The 21851-nt window shown below is 43.1% G+C and overlaps 1 protein-coding gene across 1 annotated transcript in view; it reads left to right on the top strand.

Annotated features, from left to right (window-relative positions):
* The window catches only part of COG3 (component of oligomeric golgi complex 3), a 58168-nt gene extending 43899 nt beyond the window's left edge, over positions 1 to 14269 (top strand). Inside the window, exons 20-23 of the mRNA XM_059041863.2 lie at positions 3308 to 3383; positions 8072 to 8199; positions 9015 to 9113; positions 14154 to 14269. Of these exons, the coding sequence (XP_058897846.1) occupies positions 3308 to 3383; positions 8072 to 8199; positions 9015 to 9113; positions 14154 to 14183 (333 nt within the window). The 3' untranslated portion in view covers positions 14184 to 14269. The remainder of the gene's footprint in view (positions 1 to 3307; positions 3384 to 8071; positions 8200 to 9014; positions 9114 to 14153) is intronic.
* Positions 14270 to 21851: the final 7582 nt, after the last annotated feature.

Below are 21851 nucleotides of genomic sequence, written 5' to 3'. Positions count from 1 at the left end.
CAATACTGTTCTCTAAGTGTTGGGGGTGGCGGTTCATATCAGAACATTTGAGTCAGTTATTTTCTAAAACTAAAAAACTGTTGATACTTTTTTTTATGTCCCAGAATTTTATTGTACTGAATATTGCTTGAGACAAACTCTTAAGTAGGGCTTGGAGTAGCCATGGGTGTAGTAGAAAGAGCAGCATTTCGAGGCGGGAAAGCTGAGCTCTGCACCTCCTGACCGGGACGGTAGTCGTCACTTAGCTTCTCCAAGCCTCAGTTGCTCATCTCTACAGTGCAGATAGCTCTTGCATCCCTCCTCCCTACTTAAGGTTATTATGAGGACCAAAAGATGATCTTATATATGTAAACATACTTTGTCAGTGCTTGAAGAAGTGTTATTTTATAGTAAAATGTGACAAATTTGAAGTGAAGATTTTGCTTTTGCAAAAAATCTGAATGAAGGCATTTTAAAGGAAGTATAATTTCATGTTTATAGCTAAGCTAAAAGTGTTTCCCCTCGTGGGACCAGTTTATGCTAAAAACTCAGACTTGTATTCTTTTCAAGCAGTTTGCTAAAGTATTGCAAGTTTATTCTTTTTTTTTTTTTTTTTTTGCGGTACACGGGCCTCTCACTGCTGTGGCCTCTCCCGTTGCGGAGCACAGGCTCCGGACGCGCAGGCTCAGCGGCCATGGCTCACGGCCCCAGCCTCTCCACGGCATGTGGGATCTTTCAGGACCGGGGCACGAACCCGTGTCCCCTGCATCGGCAGGCAGACCCTCAACCACTGCGCCACCAGGGAAGCCCTGCAAGTTTATTCTTAATGTTCCCTCTGAAGTGTTACTAATTTCCTCAGCAACACTATAAATTAATTTTTTTTCCTCGGCATAGTGTGTGTAATAGAATTTGACCTATAAATTTAATTTCTGTTCACAAGGAATTATAACCTAATGGGAAATAAAGATAGAAAATAGGTAAACATTAAGATGTATACAACAGTGTCATTATGAGACAATGAGTCTGTCTTCATCCTGTAGAGTTTTAAAAAAGATGGGGCTAATTGGAGAAAACTTTTGAAGAAAATGCTCCTTGAGGTTTAACTTAAAGATGCATATACTCTGCAACGGGAGAGGCCACAACAGTGAGAGGCCCGCGTACCGCAATTAAAAAAAAAAAAAAAAAAAAAAAAAAAAAAAAGATGCATATAATAGAACTACCATACGACCCCGCAATCCCACTACTGGGCATATACCCTGAGAAAACCATAATTCAAAAAGACACATGCACCCCAATGTTCATTGCAGCTCTATTTACAATAGCCAGGACATGGAACCAGTCTAAGTGTCCATCAACAGAGGAATGGATCAAGAAGATGTGGCACATATATACAATGGAATATTACTCAGCCATAAAAAGAAACGAAATTGAGTTATTTGTAGTGAGGTAGATGGACCTGAAGTCTGTCATACAGAGTGAAGTAAGTCAGAAGGAGAAAAACAAATACTGTATGCTAACACATATATGTGGAATAGAAGAAAAAAAAATGTCATGAAGAGCCTAGGAGTAGGATGGGAATAAAACACAGACCTACTAGAGCATGGCCTTGAGGATATGGGGAGGGGGAAGGGTAAGCTGTGACGAAGTGAGAGAGTGGCATGGACATATATACACTACCAAACGTAAAACAGATAGCTAGTGGGAAGCAGCCGCATGGCGCAGGGAGATCAGCTAGGTGGTTTGTGACCACCTAGAGGGGTGGGATAGGGAGGGTGGGAGGGAGGGAGATGCAAGAGGGAAGAGATATGGGAACATATGTATATGTATAACTGATTCAGTTTGTTGTAAAGCAGAAACTAACACACCATTCATTGTAAAGCAATTATACTCCAATAAAGATGTTAAAAATAAAAATAAAAATAAAAAATAAATATTCCGTCCACTGCAAAAAAAAAAAAAGATAAGTATATAGGTAGAAGATAGAGATGAGCATACAAGTTTGTATTTGCTTTTAGTATAAAAATAGTTATACACAATATATCTCGTTATGAAATTGGTTAAATTCTGGAGCAATAAGTGGCTTAACAGGCAGCCATTGCTATTAAAGCAGAACAGTTAGATACAGAAAGATGTCCAGGATTGAGATTTAAGTGGAGAAAAAAGTTTTCAGAGCACTGTGATCCTACTTTTGTAATGTAGACACATTAGTATGTTTATATATTTACGTTGGGAAATATTTGGGATAATATACACTAAGCATGAACATGTTTTTCTTTAGCATTGTCTAACCTATAATCATATGTGTGACTCACTTTTAAAAGCTGCATCTCACAGTAAAAAATAAAGACATAGAGAGGAATTGAGTGACAGTGGAAAGGGGTGATTTTTCTATACATGGCAACATGAGCAAAGGCCTAGAGTGGTCCAGGAATATGAACTTGGTAGAAATAGAGAGAGGGCTGGAGAGGCCTGAGTTAACAGTATATCCTGTCTGTGCCCATCCTCTGCCTAAATATTTGTGTGGCCTTCTTTATGAGAAATCTAAAAAGTTGGTGTTCAGGTTTTTCTAATGAGACTCTCTGCTGAGGCCAAGGTTATGGCCTGGACCGTGGGCACCTAGCAGTCCATTTTTTACAGATGTATTGTGCATTTCTGTCCTTCACCCTCCCTAGCTACAGCCTAGCCGCACCGTAATTTGCCATCTTAAGAACATTCTTGTCCAAGAACTAAATGTATGGTTTTGCTTCTCTGTACTGATGCTGAGAAATGAAAAGAGAGGTGAATAGAGGGTTAGCATCCAATTCTTGTACCTAGCACACTGGCTAGTCAAATGTGCTTTTTGATGATATCTGAAAATCTTTTTTTTTTTTTTTTAAATAACATTCTCTCTGCCTGTAACAAGGAAAAGGAGCCTCTAGGTATATAAAGGAGATTTTGTCCAACTGCTGTGACATTTTTCTAATAACATACGATAGTAATTTAATGTTAACCTAACAGTCCACTGAAAGAGAGGCCTGTTTTGTGTTGACGTTTCTCTCGGTCTTCATTTTTGTCTTCCTACCCTGAAATGTTTCAGGCTGAATGCCTCAGGACATTGGTATGGTTTTCTTTTTGCAAAACAGTGTATGCCTTGAAATCACAGAAGCAGTTTTGCTAAAATATTTCATTGGTTGTAAAGGACTATGAGATATGATGCATTTTCTTTTAGGGCTGCACATTTGATTATCATTAGGCTTTCATACGTTCAAATGGTGTATTTTTGAGAGCAGTACTAGTTTAATTTGTCATCAGTGAAATGAAACTTTTTTCCTTTTGTCTCCTCTACTAGGTTTCAGCACTAAACACAATGGCCAGTCAGGGAGGACCCAAGTATACTCTCTCTCAGCAGCCTTGGGCTCAACCAGGTACCCACGTTTTACTGCTTGGGATTTCGTTTTTTTTTAGGATATCAGTTAATTTGCATTTATATAGTCCTGCTCCGACAGCTTGAAGTTGGTTTCCTACTCCTGCTGTGGTTTAGGTTAATGCAAGATTCATTTTGGAGCTGACAGGTCTTAATTGAGCCAACACAACTTGCATTTCAACAAGCATCCCGAGAAAGGAAGAATTAAAAAATATATATATACACACACATACATACATACATAAATACATACATATACATATACACACACCCAGTTAAAAATAAAATATTGCTTAGATGGAAACGCTTTGGGTGTGATGATTTCTGTACACTTGATTTTTATTGTCTTAGAGTGAAATACTGTGTTTGATAGTATGAAATTAATGGAGAGAATGCTGCTGTTTCCAAGTATTATATGAAGAAATGTTGGATATTATTACATTTTAAGCAAGTTACATCCTCTTTAATGTTTTAGAGTGTTCGAAAAAAATTATAAAAATGTGGTGTCATTTAGGAGTTGGCAGGCTCTATCATTGATTGGCAGAGTGCTGGAGATGTTTCCAGTCTTAACTCTTTCCTAAATGTAAATTTTTTTGTGCTAAAAGGTGTTTTTTTCCCTCTTTAACATTAGACGTTGAAAATCACAACTAGTTTTGTGGGTTATTTTTGGTCCATGTTGTGACATTTTAAGTTGTCATTAAACCAGAATAAATCATTTTGTTAGATTGATAACTTCTGGCCATCCCCTGGCCCATATAGTGATAGAGATCCTTTGAAACTAAGAAGGGTAAGATGCCGAAAGAATCAGTGTTTTAATTATGGGTGAGCTGTGTCCAAGTTGGTAGGAAGCTTTTTGCTCATAGTGAGAGAGATCCAAAGAATGATTCTGGTTTAGCATGCATAAAAAATTGACTGTCTACAGGCACCCAAAACTAGAATTAGGTTTTTAACGTGATTGGTTTCCCATAATGAAAGAATGCATGTCTGTCAGGTATTTATTTCTTTTGGGAAAAAGAATTGAGGCCATTCTAAAATTTTCAGTTTTTTTTATTAGCACCTCAGGTTAATTCGAAGATGAAGTAGAACAAAGAAGTTGTAAGAGTAGCTGTGTTATCTCCTAGGAAGATTTGTAAGCATAGAGAATTATCACTGGTATTTGAATGGAAGGCAGGATTTTATTTCAAAAATTTGTCATGTGAACTTTGATGATGTCAATATCGGTTTGCATTGATTTGCTTTATTTTGCAAATAAACTTTGTGACATGCTTTAGGCCTTTTGTTTACTGCGATGGAGACAGTGAATGTTAACTGGCTTTATTATTTTAAACCTTTGTGTTGTATATGAGATTGAAATCTTCGCCATCTTACTAAAGGACAGAGAGCATCCTTCATGCAGTAGTATATTCTGTCAAGAGACAGAAAACCAGTCTTTTACTGACAATACTGGAAATTCTAACCATAGTGAGCCTGGTGGTAACCGCTTGTTCTGACCCCTCAGGGTCAGGAGCAGGCTTGTCAGGCTGTAACTCAGCACTGATTCTAGAAGGAATTCTGATCACCTCTAGGTTAGTTGGGCTATTGGCTCAAGGTTTGTCATTTACAGAGCTTATTTAGAAATAGGACCTGATTTTATTTTGAACGTTAATGTAAATGAAACTCTTGGGTGCGATAAATCTTTCTTAAAATAGGTAGAAACCACCAAATTGTCATAAGTATAGTTAGTACAGCTAAGCCCAGGGGCTTGATGCATAATTAATGTATTTTCTTTCCCCTTTGGGAAGACTCTCTTCTGCTCAAAATAGGCGCTGTCATTTTCTCAAGTGGAGTCCTAATAGATCTCCCAGTGCTAGGTGTATTATGCTCTTAAGTATTACTAGAATTGTCATTAGTAAAGTAGGAGTAGATGAAAGGAAACCGACAGAGGGCTAGATGAAATAGGGCTTGCTGTTTTGTCATTTAAAACATTTTGTTTCTTTCTAAGTGAGGAGATCCTGGCAAATGGAGCAGTGACACTTCAGTTTACCTAGTTGTTGTATCTTCCGTCTCATTTAGCCTCAAGGAGCTATGGAGTTGCTTTTTCTTGATCTTGAAGCCCACACTTAAATGTCAAAGATTTATTTATTTTTTTTTTATTTTTATTTTTGCGGTACGCGGGCCTCTCACTGCCGTGGCCTCTCCTGTTGCGGAGCACAGGCTCTGGACGCGCAGGCTCAGCAGCCATGGCTCACAGGCCCAGCCACTCCATGGCACGTGGGATCCTCCCGGACCGGGGCATGAACCCGTGTCCCCTGCATCGGCAGGCGGACTCCCAACCACTGCGCCACCAGGGAAGCCCCAATGTCAAAGATTTTTAAGTCTTTGGGGTGGGAGCATCAGGGAGTCTAGAAACTTATCTTGGGCCCCTAGAACCCAGGGTTAGTGGTTCATGCAGACTTGATCACCTTCTTGGGGTCATTCCATCCTAAACTCATGAGATTGAGTTATAGTTAGGATGCCAATTTGTTAATTACTCTGGGAAATATACCTTTTTAAGAATTAGGATACTTGATTTACAAGACTCCACATAAAACTAGGCTCTGAAGACTGACCAGCGATCCCTGAAGTGTGTTAGTGACCGTAGGACCAGAGCCAGTGGAATTCATTGTCTTAAAGGAGCTTTCATCTGTTTATGAAAAATAAGGAATTCTTGGATTGTTTGTTCTTTCTTCTTGAGAGCATTGGCACCTTCTCACCCTGCTCTTATACAACCCTCCTCAATTAAAAAATTTTTTTTAACATGGTATAAAATTTGAACTGTGGAAAGGTATAAAATGAGAATTCTATTCTCCACCTCTAAACTAGTTCTCTCAAAGGTAACCACTATTAATGGCTGCTTTCCCCAAATTATGTATATTCTAGCATATATGGACTTGAAATGTGTTATACAAATAAGATTATGCTATTGTTACCGGAAAAAATGGGTTTGCCTCTTGGTGGGTATTGAGCCAAAAGACACAACCAAGGCAAAGAGTGGGAGAAGGAAGGATTTATTACTTGCAGCAAGGACGGAGAACACCAGGGGTCTTTCCCAAAGCAGTGTCTCTCCGAATGGCAAAATTGGCGAAATTTAAGCGAAGGGTACATGTATTCATGAAGGGGCTTCAAGAGAGGAGAATTCAGCATTGGACTGGGGCAATGGTTGACAGAATCCAAGCTTTAGTTAATTGAAGTCACGGGGGTCAACAGTCATTCCATCCTCCACCCGAATGGGGGCCTTACTTCCTGCAGAACTCAAAGACGTGTGTCCGATTGTTCTCTGTATCCCTTGAGGAGGAACTAGGGCTGTTTCATTACCGACCTATTGTTTCTTATTGCTTTTCCTGTGTTCCTGCATTCCCTCACTTCCCTTAAGGTCATCAATTACTGAGACCTGTTCAAGGACAAGCATTGTGGCCAGGCTGAGATCACAAAATGGTTTAGGCCCAAATGGCTTCTCTTACATTAAGAAAGCCAGTGCTGGTTCTCCTTCTTCGGGGGCCTCTTACCCTATCTGCTTACAAAATATCCCTGACTTTTTTTTTTTTTTTTAACCACTTATTCTATATCTCGGAGCCCTTTCTATACCAGCATATCCAGCTCTACCCATTCTATTTAATGGACGTGTAGAATAAATATATCACTAAAGCATAATTTCTTTAATAATTCTATTAATAGATATTTGAATTATTTTTACTTTGTTTTTCCTTACACTCTTTAATAAACACACATATCTTGGTATTTTGTAAATGTCCATAAGGCAAATTTCTAGCAGTAGAAATGTTAAGTGAAAGAGCATGTTTATTTTCAGTTTTGCTAGAGATTGCCTAATATCTCTTCCAAGAGGTTGAACAGTTTATACTCCCGTCAACAGAGGATGAGGGGGCCTGTTTCCCCACACCCCTGCCAGACGTGGATATTCACAACCTTGGTAATTTTTACCAATCTGAAATATTTCAGTTGTTTTAATATGCGTTTCTTTAATTATGAGTGAGGTCAAGCATCTTTGAAATTATTAATCATTCTTTTCTTTTATAGCTTTCTAGGTAATTTTCTCTTTGAAATACTTCATACAGATTACGACTCTTCTTTTCCTTTTGTACTTCTTTTCAGACATTACACCTGGGCTACTAATTATTTCAGTTACAATTTTCTGGAATTCTTTTCCTTTTCTGATAATACAATATAAGAACGTAACAAATGGATTTTTATTTCCCATTAAATATGTTTGGGTATTTTCTGAATGATCTCATAAGACAGAGAGCATCTCTTACTGTGAGTCAATTCTACAAACGAATAAGCTCATTCATTATGAAGTAAATCTTACTAGTGCTTCTCTGCAAATGACCTTTTATTTTACCTTATATCTTATCTCCAAATTCTGAAGGCACCATAATACTATCCCTATGAATGTCCTGGGCCTTGCTTGGGGGGGGGGATTCTTTTGCTGTTTAGCCCATGGGGTTAGAATTTTGTATACAGTAGATACTTAATGGATGTTTATAGGGCTTGTGATTAAACTTGATAAATAAATAAGAAAAGTGAAAGAAATTCTTTGGGGAAGTAAAGAGTCTTCTTTTGCTATTTTTCTCTCCTTTTATTCCCCTCTGAATTAAAATGGAAATGTTTCTTCTGTTTTTATTTGTGATACTAAGGAGGTTAATTTCTTTCCAGCAAAAGTCAGTGACCTTGTGGCAAGTGCCTACAAGACAATAAAAGCAAAGCTGCCCCTGACATTGAGAAGCATGTCGTTGTACCTGTCCAATAAAGATACTGAGTTCATCCTGTTTAAGCCAGTTAGGGTGAGTATCGTGATCATCTCTTTGAATGTTGGCCCGTCTCTTGGAGTGTTCTTGCCTTGTGTACCATTTTCCCCTTCCTGTAAACATTCTGAAATGTTGGTCTACTATTCTAGACCAGTTGACTAAAAAGCACTGTGATTCTTTAAAGACTTACAAAGCGTGCGTCTGTCTGATTATATCTCCCCGACCTCACCCCCAGCCCTCATTTTGTCTTAATTTCCTTATGGTTACCTGTGGCACAGGGGTAATTTCTACCTAAAAGTAGAAATTAGTAAATGAATAAATAAGTAATCAGACCCTCACATGAGATGGGGCCCAGCACTTGTGAAAGAACAGCATTTCAGGAATTATGTCCCATTTTACTGGTGAGCAGTGGAAATAAATGGCTTGCAGCGGCCATGGAGGGATTAAATGTCAGAGCAAATTTAGTACTCATAGCTTCCAGCTCTGTGTTGAGCTTACATCTTTACCCAAGGCGTTGGTTGATTTTTAAAGTACATTTTATGTGTTTGGGAACTTTATTATCTTCTGTGGAAGAAATTGCTGCAGAAGACTGTTACTATTCTCTGCGGGGGACAAGGCTTGCTAGAGTTTAGTTTTTCCAGTAAGTATTTTCTGATAAGTCTTAGACAGGTAGTGCTTGCATGTAAAATATTAATGCAAATTGAACATCTTTGGTAATGCCCTAGAAGATACATTTCCTCCACTTGTTTTGGCACATAGTAAGATTTAACTTTCTTAGTTCTTCATGTTTAAGAAGACTGAATATGTTTTCAGTGACTCATGTAATATAATTGCCTCTTCTTCTTTCTAAGAATAATATTCAGCAAGTCTTCCAGAAGTTCCATGTCTTATTAAAGGAAGAGTTCAGCCCTGAAGATATCCAGATCATTGCTTGTCCTTCTATGGAACAGGTAGTCCAAAGTCTGAAGATCCTTATTACTTTTATAACCTTTTAGTTATTTTACTTGAGTAGATAATGTCTTTGAGTAACTGTGTTTTAGTTGTAATTTTAAAAATTGTACGTTGTTTTATTCTGATGAGCAAGAGTTCAAGCTTTGAATTGCTCTCTCACATATTTAGTGATGGCGTTAGAATTTTCAGTTGCTTTTCAGTGCTTTCTGGTATTGAAGGTTGCTGTGTTTAAGATGAATGAACCTGTTTGTGGGAGACTCAAATAGTGGTATTTAGATTGCTGAATAATTTTGTTTGTAGTATGTATGATAGGAGGCCCATGTTTTAGATGAAAAAGAAAGTGTTTTAGGGATTAGAATAAGTGTTAGAAGTTTCTGTTTTCTCTCTTCTTCCTAAATTAAAAAAACGAAATAGAGAGCTCAGTCTGTGTTTATTATCATTCGTTTATTCAGTTCAGTCAGCAGGCTTTTATTGAGTAGAAGTAGGTTGGTGCTATGGAGGGTATTTTATTTCTGGTTTTAAGTTTAGTTGAAGAGTTGAGTAGGGTAAGGACTAGAGAGAGAGACTGGGGGAGAGTGGTATGGTTAGTGAGAGCCCGATTGCTGTAGGTGGAGCCCGCAGGGGGAGAGACTGGAGGCATTGCGTGTGGTAAGTCTTTTGAGGAGTTTTACTTCATGGGGAGAGAAAAGATGGGGTGGTAGCTGGAGAAGAAATGGGGTCATTTTAAAATTGTGATATAATTCAGATACCATAAAATTCACTCTTTTAAAGTAAGCAATTCAGTGGTTTTTGGTATATTCAGTAAGTCCTGGAACCATCACCACTATCTAATTTCAGAACACTTTCATCCTCCCAACAAAGAAACCCCTACCAGACTAGCAGATTCTTCATCCCGCCCCCCTTCTACTAATCTACCTTTGTCTCTGTGGATTTGCCTGTTCTGGACAATGCATTAAATGGAATCGTACAATACATGGCCTTTCATGACTGGCTTCTTTCTCTCAGCATAATGTTTTAAAGGTTCATTTATGTTGTGGCTTGTATCAGAACTTCATTCTTTCTTATGGCTGTATGAATTGCTTTGTATGGCTCTATGGGTCATATTTTAAAATGATTTCTCTGCAGTTCTAGGGTTGTAGACAGTCAGGATACTTCTTTTAAAAAATTTATTTATTTATTTATTTTTGGCTGCGTTGGGTCTTCATTGCTGCGTGCAGGCTTTCTCTAGTTGTGGCGAGCTGGGGCTACTCTTCGTTGCGGTACGCAGGCTTCTCATTGCGGTGGCTTCTCTTGTTGCAGAGCGCGGGCTCAGTAGTTGTGGCTCACGGGTTTAGTTGTTCCGCGGCACGTGGGATCTTCCCGGACCAGGGCTCGAACCTGTGTCTCTGGCATTGGCAGGCGGATTCTTAACTGCTGCGCCACCAGGGACGCTCCAGTCGGGATACTTTTTTATGTCATTTGAAGCAATTATATTCTATGTGATTATACCACTAACTTGACATGTAGTTAGTTTATTTTCAATATTTAGACATTTTTCCCCTCGTTTCGATTTAATTTTGTTTTAAATTATGTAAAATGTTTACATGATTCCCAAGTCAGAATTATGGAACAAGGTAAATTTGGAGAAGTCTTGCTTCCCTTTCCATTCCCTCCAGCCTTTTCCCTCTCTCCCATTTCAGATAGCTATTTTAATTTGTTATTGGATTATCCATCCATCCTTTTTTTTGTTGTTGTTAAAGATAGGGGAAATAGGGGGCTTCCCTGGTGGCGCAGTGGTTGAGAGTCCGCCTGCCGATGCAGGGGACGCGGGTTCGTGCCCCGGTCCGGGAAGATCCCACATGCCGCGGAGCGGCTGGGCCCGTGAGCCATGGCCACTGAGCCTGCGTGTCCGGAGCCTATGTTCCACAACGGGAGAGGTCACAACAGTGAGAAGCCCGCGTACCGCAAAAGAAAAAGAAAAAAAAAAAAAAAGATAGGGGAAATGGATGTTTGTATATTCGTGGGGAAGATCTAAAGAGAGGGAAGAATTGCTGCTGGGAAAATGTCCTTGAGAAGAGAAGGGGGGATGTGATCTCAGGGGCAGTTGGAGAGTGGGGCCTTTGTCAGGGGCCTGCAGGGTTCAGCGTGGAGAGAGGAGAGAAGGCCCAGCGTGTGGGCGCACGTGCAGGGAGCTGGCACTCGTGATGGGCGCTCACGGAAGCTCTCCTCTGACTGCTGTGTGTTTGTGAGGGGAACAGGAAGCAGGGTCACCACTGAAAGTGAGGAGGTGCTAAAGATTCCACAGGAAGGTTCGGTTGAGTTCAGTGGTTGGTTATGAATCCAAGAAAAAGCATTCAGCATAGGTGTCTCATGTTTTTTTCCCCCAGTCATTGTCAGTTGCATGAGTGTAGACGTGGAGTTGCTGGAGGGTTGTGTCAGGGCTGTACTTTGGCCAGGAGGAACCAGGCAGGGACGGGTGAGGGCAGGAGAGTTAAAGAAAGGAGTGGCTGTAGTGATGGCCGTGGAACTCAAGCAGACGAGGAGCAGGAGGAAGCTGAGGGAAGGGAGTGAGAAGGCAGGAGGAACCGTGGGTTCCAGGTCCTGGTCGAGTCAAACGGTCATTGGCGTTGGAATGTGAGAGGGAAGGTGAGCTGGGAAGATGGGTTGTGGCGATCGGAGAGTGAGCTGCTTGATGATGGGACTGTGGAGGGGTTGCAGTTAGAGGTAGTGATGGGGCTGGGATGTGCCCCCGGCCTGAGTAGCTGGCGTGGCTGGTGAAAGATGAGGTCATTGGAGGAGAGGAGCTGAGGCTAAGCCTGGAAGGGTGAGCTATCTGGATGTTGGAACCACCAAGAAATCCTACAGGAGTAGCTTTAGAAAAGAGTGATAGTGCTCTGAGGTGTGCAAGAAGTGCAGGGCTGGGAGATGGCGGAGGGGTCGTACATGGAGGAGTGAAGTGTGGCATGGTCTGATACGATGAAAACCAGAGCTGGGGGAGGGTGCTGGGAGAGGGAAGGAGAATGGTCTGGAAATGACAGTGAGGAACAGAGGGGACTCTGATCCCGCCTCCAGGCCCAGTGGTTTCAGGCATGTGGATGAGAAACACCCATCACTTGAGAAGGCTGCAGGGGAAGCTTGTCCTGGCAAAGGGCTAGGGGGCAGGGCTTCAGGACTTCAGAGGGGTGGGCCATGAGGTGGGAAAAGAGCCTTGAGGTAGTAGAGGAATGACTTGCGAGGCCTGGGCTTCCTGTGGTGGGTGACATAAGCATGGATAAAGGTGTGAGGAGAGCAGCTCTGATGGAGGAGAGGCAGGGGTCTGGCTGAGAACATGCAGAGTTGCTGGGCTCCCACTTGACTCCTGCCAGTGAGATATGTGGTTTAGTTTGTGTCTGTAACTTAAAAGTTTTATAATAATCACACACACACACACACACACACACACACACACACACACACACACACACACACACACACACACACACACACACACACTATGTGCAGCTCAGTTGCTTTGCTTTTCTTCTTTCTCCTGTTGATGAACCACTAAATTATTTTCATGACCTACCAATGGCTTGCAGCCGAGAGTTTGAAAAACACTAATAGAGGGACTGCCCTGGTGGTGCAGTGGTTGAGAATCCGCCTGCCAATGCGGGGGACACGGGTTCGAGCCCTGGTCCCGGAAGATCCCACATGCCGCAGAGCAAGTAAGCACGTGCACCACAACTACTGAGCCTGTGCTCTAGAGCCCACGAGCCATAACTACTGAAGCCCACGTGGCTAGAGCCCGTGCTCTGCAACAAGAGGAGCCACCGCAGTGAGAAGCCCGCACACCGCCACGAAGAGTAGCCCCCGCTGGCCGCAACTAGAGAAAGCCCATGTGCAGCAACGAAGACCCAGGGAAGCCAGAAATAAAATTTTTTAAAAAAAAAAAGAAAAGAAAAACACTAATAGAGACCATCATGCTCACTGTTCCTTGTTCCTCTTTCAGAACTGTTAACATTTTCCAGTTAATAACAACAGCTGATATTACTGACTGCTGACTGAGTCACTTGGCCACAGGCTCATAGAGTAGGAACCAGAACAAGGAATTCTCTTACCCTACACGCTGCACAATGATCAAAACAGGAAATGTAACATTGATACTATTGCCTAATCCCCCATCCATATTCAAATTATTTTCCCCAGCCCAGGATCCAGTCCAAGTGTTGCTTTCAGGTGTCACATCCCTTTAGTTTCTTTAAACCTGGAGCAGTTCCACAGCCTTTTTGGGCTTTCTTGACCTTGTTGGGCCAGTTATTTTGTAGAATGTTTGGTGTTGTCTGTTTCCTCATGATTAGACTCAGGTTTTGTATTTTTGGCAGGAAAAACACAGAGGGGATTTTGTGTCCCTCTCACCGGAAGTACACATTTATAGACGAGATTAGGGGGTGATTATTTTGATTACCAAAAACCCTACTATATAGAAGGGCGCACTGCCAGGCTCATCTAGTCTCAAGTCTCTCCAGGCCAGGGTGACAGATTTGCAGAGCGCAGGCTGCCAACCCCTCCTGTCGCAGTGGCAATTTCTCTGGCTTTCCCCCGACTGGCTCTGGGTCTCAAGCTCCTTTACAGAGGGGACAGGGGGCTCCTGGTCCGAGTTAGCATTGAAGGTCACCTGCTGTGCCTATTCTCGTGCAGTTAAGAGTCATTTAAAGAATTCAGCTTACTTACAACTCTCTTCGAAACGCACTCTGCATAGAGGCAGGTGAAGTCGGTTATTTAGAGCCATTTCTGTCTCTCGTTAGTGTTGGTATGTAGTTCTTTTCTGTCTTCCTGATTGGATTCTTAATGAATTGGGGGCTCAGGTTCGGGGATACCTCCCCACAAGCCCCGACGATGTGCGGCGCCCGGGCCTGCTTCCAGAATCAGCCCCGCAGGTCCAGTTTAGACCTTACAGCCGTGTTTACTGGTTTCTTAAAAATCAGACCTTTCCTCTCATTCTGTTTTGAGGATCTAAACAACTTATCTTGAGCATGGTATTCCACAGCAGAACTAACAAGGCCTTTCTCTTTGCTTTTCAGCTGAACCTCCTACTGTCAGTTTCTAAATAACCAGGCCCGTCGGGCTGTGTGCGTCAATGGCCGGTCCGGCAGGAGCCGGCTGCCGAGTGCCACGGCCTGCAGGACACCGGGGGATTGTGCGAGGGGCTCCCCGAGAGCCGCGGGGCCGCTGCTCCGGGCTGGCCGCAGAATGAAGTGGAAGCAAAGTGGGACATGTTTTGTGTTTCTCTTTGGAAAACATCAAAATGCCAAAGATAAGCTATAATCTATGAGCGCTGATTACTGCCTCATTTAAATGGTCACAAGCAGTGTAAGGTTTTAAGAGGAAGCTATGGTGGGCACGCAGTGAAATGGTTCTTAAGAAAAATGTGCAATGAAAATAGATTACAATAAATAGTGCAAAGAACTTTACAGAAATACAGCGAATTAGAAAGCTTCTAAGAGAAAGGTTTGTTAAAGCGGGAAACACTGCAATCCTTTTAACCACTGAGCATTCCACAGTGACTATTTTTTTACTTCCAGAAATGTTATTTCTACACCCTATTTAATGTAATGTTTCTCCCATCACTTTGAAGTTTAGTTTGGGATAGATTGGGTGCTTCTGAGAACATGTTCTGCTTTCCTGGGAATTCGGTGTGTTATCTTTCTGTGTGTTTGATGTGAGGTAGTTGCAAGATGCAGGGACCTCGTGTAAGGTCCCAGGATCTGTACTCCATGAATTGCTTAGGTGCAGAGCCTTCAAAAGTAGGCAGGTAGCTGCGGCATCCGCATGGTAGATACGTGCCGTATCTTTTTTTTTTTTTTTTTTTTTTTTTTTTTTTTTTTTGGTATGCGGGCCTCTCACTGCTGTGGCCTCTCCCGCTGCGGGGCACAGGCTCCGGATGCGCAGGCTCAGCGGCCATGGCTCACGGGCCCAGCCGCTCCGCGGCATGTGGGATCTTCCCGGACCGGGGCACGAACCCGTATCCCCTGCAACGGCAGGCGGACTCTCAACCACTGCGCCACCAGGGAAGCCCCGTGCCGTATCTTTAATGAGACTCTTCATGGTACAGTAGGCAGTGTCTGGGAGGGGGAAGTAGCAATTATGGCGTCTTCAATCGAGCGCATAAAGGAGGAGCGGAAGCCCGGTGAATAGTGTCTCTCGTGCGCGAAGGTTACGGTCACCAGCTTTCCGCACACTGCCTTCCGTTTCCGTAAACATTTTCACGTCCTGCACCTTCCTGGTGGCTGTGCCGTGAGCCTGCTTTGTGGATCTGTACCCTGCGGCAGCAGGATGCACTTCACTCACAGAGACGAGGATGACGAAGACCACCCATCCCTTAAAATCAACCACACGATAGCAGCGATCGTCCGAAAAATTATGCGCATCTCTGAGTCTTCCTACAAATATCTGTTTCCTGATTGGATTGGTTTTGCCTCTGATGTTATAGTAAATGTAACCTGCTCTTTGGTTCACAATGCATGTTGAGTTATGCAGACACTACTTTAGAGATAGAATGCTGACAGAGGTTCTGGTATGTCGTCAGCAGACCTCATTCTGTGAGACTGTAGCATTTCTCGTCCACTTCAAGCAGACTCCCGCCATGTGTAGATAGGTTACCTATCCTGATGTCTGTCATTTTAAACAGGTCACTTGTTTTTCAGCTCAGTTTAACTTGGTGATGGATGTTGCTTGATAGAGCTTAATACTCTATATTTTGGGAAGGTAGAAGGTAAAGAGGGTCCTTATTCATTCTTCAACAGGAAATGAATGAATTAGGAAGATTATATTTACTTCCACTTACTATTTTAAATATGTGTTTAATGAAAAACTGTACAATCCAGTTTTGTATATTATATGTACATTTGATTTTTAAATAGCCTTTCCAAAGAAATGAGGGCATGATTATTGTACAATACTTGACTGATTTAATTTGATGTACAGAGCAGAGTGTGTTCTTAAGGATAAAAATATTTGATGGCACTCATTCTTGTGTTTTGAGTCTTTTATTTCTGAAACAAACACCTTACAAAAGTGCTGAGTAGGTGACAGTGATCCAACTTGTTTGCTAAATAACTTTAAATCTGTACAGTTTCAAGTGTTTACTTATACAAAGAGTGTACATACTTTCAAATAATTTAAAATGCTTTATATTATTTGGCTAGAATTTGCTGTTTTTAATAAATGAATTTTTAAAAAATAAAGATTTTTGCTTCCTACTTTTTGTCCTCACGGGTCTGTTATGTGTGTGGATTCTTTAAAATTTTTTTAAGTTGAAATTAAAGATAACTTGTAGATTCACATGCAGTTGTGAGAAATAATACAGAGCGATCCTGTGTACCTTTACCCGATTTCTCCCAGTGGTGTCATCTTGCAGAACAATAACGTGTCCCAAGCAGGATCTTGACAGTGTTACCCTCCACCAACGTTATTCCGATTTCCCCAGTTTTACTTGTACTGTGCGGATTCTTTTGGCAAGATGATTATTGTGGAAAGACATTTTGAAGCATCTTAATGCTTCATTAGGTGACAGATAATTTTTCTTTATCTGCCAGTTTCCTGAGTACTATCAGCACAAATAGTTGTGCTGAAATTTATTGAAGTCACAATAAAAACAAATTTGTATTTTCACAACCCCATATCTTTATTTTTTATTTTTTTTGTAAAATGCTTGGCTTATTTATTTATTTTTGCTGTGTTGGGTCTTCGTTTCTGTGCGAGGGCTTTCTCAGTCATCCAATAAATACATATTGGGGGGGGTCTTAAAAACATTTTTTCCTGGTTATCAAAATATGTTCACTATTAGACATTTCTGTAGTGTTTGAATTTCAACATAAAATGTGAAAGTCTCATAAATGAACCTTGAAAGGTAAACGGCTGTTAAATGTTTGGCATATAACTTCTAGATTTTTTTCTATGTATATTCTAAAGTAACTTTTCTTACAAGATTGGGCTCTTTTACACTTTTCTTAATCAGGTGAGTTCATTTATTTATTTATTTATTTATTTATTTATTTAATTTATTTATTTTTTGGCTGTGCCGCACGGCTTGCAGGATCTTGCAGTTCCCCTACCAGGAATTGAACCTGGGCCCCGGCAGTAAAACCGAGTCCTAACCACTGGACCACCAGGGAATTCCCAGTCAGGTGAGTTTTAATTATCATTGCTTAGACACACACTCATTTGCTGAGCTATTTGAAGTAAGTTGCAGGCATCATGACATTTTACTCCTAAATACTTCAGCATCCATCTCCAAACAATAAGGACATTTTCCTACATAACCCTAATACCATTATCACACCTAAAAGAAAAAAAAGTCAGTAATATCTATTATGTAGCCCATATGCCACTTTCCTCGATTGTTCCCCAAAATGTTTCATAGCTTTTTCTTTTCCAGGTTCATACATGTTAACTTGATTGTTACATCTCTTTAGTCTCTTTTAATTTAGACAATTCATAAAGTTTTTGTTTGCTTGTTTTCATGGCAATGACTTTTTTTTTTTTTTTAAATAATGTATGGATTCCTTATAGAATGGGCCAGTCTACAGAATGCATTCTTTTCAAGTACATGGAACGTTTGCCAAGACAGATATATGCTGGGCCATAAAACAACAAAACAACCCAAATGTGATCTACAACAGTAGTTCTCAACAAGGGATGACCCCTGCCCCCTGCCACGAAAGGCGCATTTGGCAAGGCCTGTAGACATTTTTGGTTGTCATTACTGGTGTGTGGGGGGTATTACTGGCTTCTAGTTGGTAGAAGCAACTAGAACTGCCAAATATCTTATGCACAGGCCAGCCTCCCACTACACGTAATTATCCAGTCCAAAATGTGGATGGTGGCAAGGTTGCAGAACCCTGTGACATATACAGCAACCCCCAATTCCTAGCACTTGCCATCCCCTCACCTGGCTTAGGTGTGTTCATACCAACAAATGATGTCTTTTACTTATTTGGGTTTTTTTTTTTTTTTTTGGCAGCTCCGGGTCTTAGTTGCGGCATGCAAACTCTTGGTTCCCTGACCAGGGATCGAACCCGGGCCCCCTGCATTGGGAGTGAAGAGTCTTAGCCACCTGGCTACCAGGGAAGTCCCTACTTGTTTTATTTTTCTGCCTCCCCCAGTCTGGATTGTAAGCTGCCTGAGGGAGGAGCTTTGCTGTGTTTACAGCTGTATACCTAGTGCGTAGAACAGTGCCTGAGGTAGATGTTCAGTATCTGTTGAAAGAATCCACTTGGGCCCAAGTCACACAGCCTTCCCTTCCCCATCCCATTCCTACCAAGTCCTGCCTGTTCTCTACCTCCTCCTGCCCTCCTCTATTTCCTCCCCTCCGCTATTTCCAATGCCATTGCCCTGGGTCAAGACCCTCGTTTTCAATATTCCTTGCTGGGAATATTGAAGTATCTTTACTAAAAGAACCTCGTCTTTTTAAAAAAATATTTATTTATTTATTTATTTGGCTGCATCAGGTCTTAGTTGCGGCATGCAGGATCTCTGTTGCCGTGTGCGGGATCTTTAGTTGCAGCATGTGAACTCTTAGTTGCAGCATATGGGATCTAATGCCCTGACTAGGGATCGAACCCAGGCCCCCTGCATTGGGAGCATGGAGTCTTCGCCTCTGGACCACCAGGGAAGTACCCAGGAACCTAGTCTTATTAACACTCTCCTTCCCCTTTGCTAAAACTTTCAAACCCTGATGCACACGGGCTCTTCAGGCCCCTGCATATCTATCTGCCCACACTTGTCTCCTTACTACTCATCCTCTGTATCTCTCAGGGTCCTTGAGTGTAAGCAACAGAAGACATCATGTCTAACTTGAGCAGAAAAGGCTTTATTGGAAGGAAATGGGAGTGCCGGGGACAGACCAGAAACAGGAAGACCAGAGGAAGGAGAACAGGAAGCATTACAGGTGCAGGTTTTTACTTTTTCAAAGCAGAAAGTGTCGGTCCACTGCTGTGGCAGTGTCTTAGACTTGGCATCACTGCAACTGCTCTCATCTTGGCCAAGCTGACTTCGTGTGTGTGTGTGTGTGTGATTTTTCTGTGCTTCCCTGAGTGCTGGGGCAGGGAGGAGGAAGATTCTCTGTGCCAGTTAGCGATATAGTGCCCCTCAGCTCCAAATCCACATTTTGGGGCCCTGCTTTGAGATTCTGGAGCTGGACCCTGAGAACATTTCTCCATTGCCAGCTGGTGCAAAGTTCAGCTCTGTAGGGTGCTGGTGCTACACTGCAAGGCACAGGGGAAGGGCGTCTCTTTCCGTTTCTGGTGTGGGTTTTGCTTTCTACACTGCGCTGGCAGCCGTATGTGTGCCGGGGGGTGTCTGGTGGCACTTGCTCTCTAGTGAGTTTTCCTGGTATCCAAGCAGGAAGCGTCTTGTGAACCAGCTTGTTGTTGCAGGTGCAATTGGTTAAGATACTGGGGTTGGGTGGGCCCCTCATCCAGTATGACTGGTGTCCTTATAAAAAGGGCAAATTTGATACAGAGACATGCACACAGGGAGAGCACCATGTGAAAACTGCCAAAGACAAAGGAACTACTAGAATCTGGGAGATGGGCCTGGGCCACAACCTTCCCACGCTCTTGATCTTGGACTTAGGGCTTCCAGAATTGTGAGATGATAAATTTTTGTTGTGTAAGCCACCCAGTGTGTGGTCCTTTTTGTTACAGCAGCTCTACCAACCTAATACAGAGGATGGGGGCTGGATTTTTATAGTTCCCTGTCATCTGGCTACTTTCACTACTTCCTTCACAATCTGTGAGGTGACTCCCTTTTCCTTATGAAATAGTCCCTGGGTGCTGGGTAATTCTGTCCGGCCGGTGATAACACTCGAACAGAGAGCAGCAGCTACAAGAGAGGCTGGAAATGCCTAAAATCTACGTGAAATACTGTGTCTATGTAGACGTTGGCAATAGAATATTTAAACAGGGAGCTGACCAACCACAATGCCTCTGCGAGGCCACCTGCTGACAATCTCTGTGTTAACGGGGTGCAGGTTTCGTGGAAGGAGAAAGACCAGGGAGAGGCACGGGCGGATGATAATAAAGTGCCTACATCTGTGAAGCGCCACGCTGAGCACTTCACTGATGCCACCTGCCTTCATTCTCACTCTAACTCGGCGAGGTGTGTTGGTGATTGCCCTCCCGTTACAGAGGAGGAAACGGGGTCCCAGAGGAGCTCACTGCCGTGGCCAAGGTCGCACAGCTTAGCGGGTGGTGGCGCCAAGACCCCCACCAGGGCTGTCTGCTTCCAGGGCCCACGTGGGAGGAACGTCAGGTCTCTGAGATGCACGCAGGCTCGGGAGGATTTGTTTGCTGCGAGACGCGACTCCGGAGCTTCTTGTCTCCAGGGCCTGGTAAGAGAAGGGAGCTCTGCCCACACCAGCGGAGGGGTAAACTAACAAGGTCCCTAGAATGGCTGTGTCCTGGGTCAGCCAAAGCACTGTGTGGCCTGTGACGGTCTGCTCCCCAGCGGTCGCTACCTGGCCACAAAGTAACTGTTGTTTTAGCTGATGATGCTACTTGCCAACAAGGTGTGATAGTCACACAGGGCAAGTGACCGTGCCACACCCCGCTACTGCCAGCGTGACTGCCCTGGTCCCACCCCAGGCGCGCAGTTGTCGGGATTTGGGGTGAGCACGGGACTTGGGTGAGGGCGGTGTGGGATCGGCCGGAGAGCGGGGCCGCGAAGGTGGGGCTGGGCTGTCTGTTCACAGCCAGGATCAGCTGGTTAATTGCTAGGCTGAGCCGGGAAGGAGGCGTTTCCTATCCTCTTCTGGTTCGGGCTGCAGTTGAGGCCATCCTGGGAAGTTTGCAGTGTCCCAGGGACACTGGGCTATCGGGGATTGCCCAGCTCCTGAGTCCCCCTTTTCTAGAAACTACTGCCCCTCTCCATGCTTGACATCGACTAGGAGCCAAGGCATAACCCCACCCTCCCTTACCACCCTGGATCACACCAAGGGTGGCCTCCTGATCAAGCCAGGCCAATAGAGACCACTGGGATCTTTTGAGAAAGACCAGGAGACAAAGCCATGTGAACTGAGATGCATGGAAAACACGTCTTTGGAACAAGACTAGTGTCGCAGAGCTGAGAACGAGAGTCCTCCTGGCTCCCGGAGGCCTCCCACGTGCCAGTCCTTTCTGAGACCCATTGCATCTTCCATCCAGATTACACGTTTCCCACTTTACTCTACCTATTTGAGTTGGTGACTGTAACCAGTGACCAAAAGGGGCCCAGCTATCGAAGAGAGTTTAAGTGTGGGTCCTTTGGGGCTCCTGGTTTGGGGGACTGGCTGCAGGCTGGTGCTGCTTTGCTGACTGGGCGTCCCTCTGTCTTGGCGGGGGTGGAAGAGGGGGTGTTTGTGAAGCTACTATTTCTAGACCCATTTTACAGATGAGGAAACTGAGGCAGAGAGCTACTTGCCCAAGGTCACACAGCCAACAGTGGGCAGAGCTAAGCTTTGAGATAGTCTGTGTCCTGAGTCAACCCAAGCATGGGAAAGTCACAAAAGAACATCTGCATTCAGGTGATCAGTAGAAGCAAGCGGGACAGGTGTTGACATGTATTGTCTGCTGAAACAATTTGCTTCTAATGCTGGCAGGGCGCATGATTAAGTCTTTTCTGTGCCCAGCCACAGACTCTGTCAGCCCCTCTCTGCCCCTGAAAAACTTTTTTTTTTTTCCCTCCAAATCAAGGAGCTGTGATAGGTCCCAAATTACAAACCAGCTCTCACAAGATATTAA

This window comes from Kogia breviceps, chromosome 16 (assembly GCF_026419965.1).
Source record: "Kogia breviceps isolate mKogBre1 chromosome 16, mKogBre1 haplotype 1, whole genome shotgun sequence".
In the NCBI taxonomy this organism is placed as follows: domain Eukaryota; kingdom Metazoa; phylum Chordata; class Mammalia; order Artiodactyla; family Physeteridae; genus Kogia; species Kogia breviceps.
Note: the sequence above shows the minus strand (reverse complement) of the source record. Positions and strands in the feature narration are given on the sequence as shown.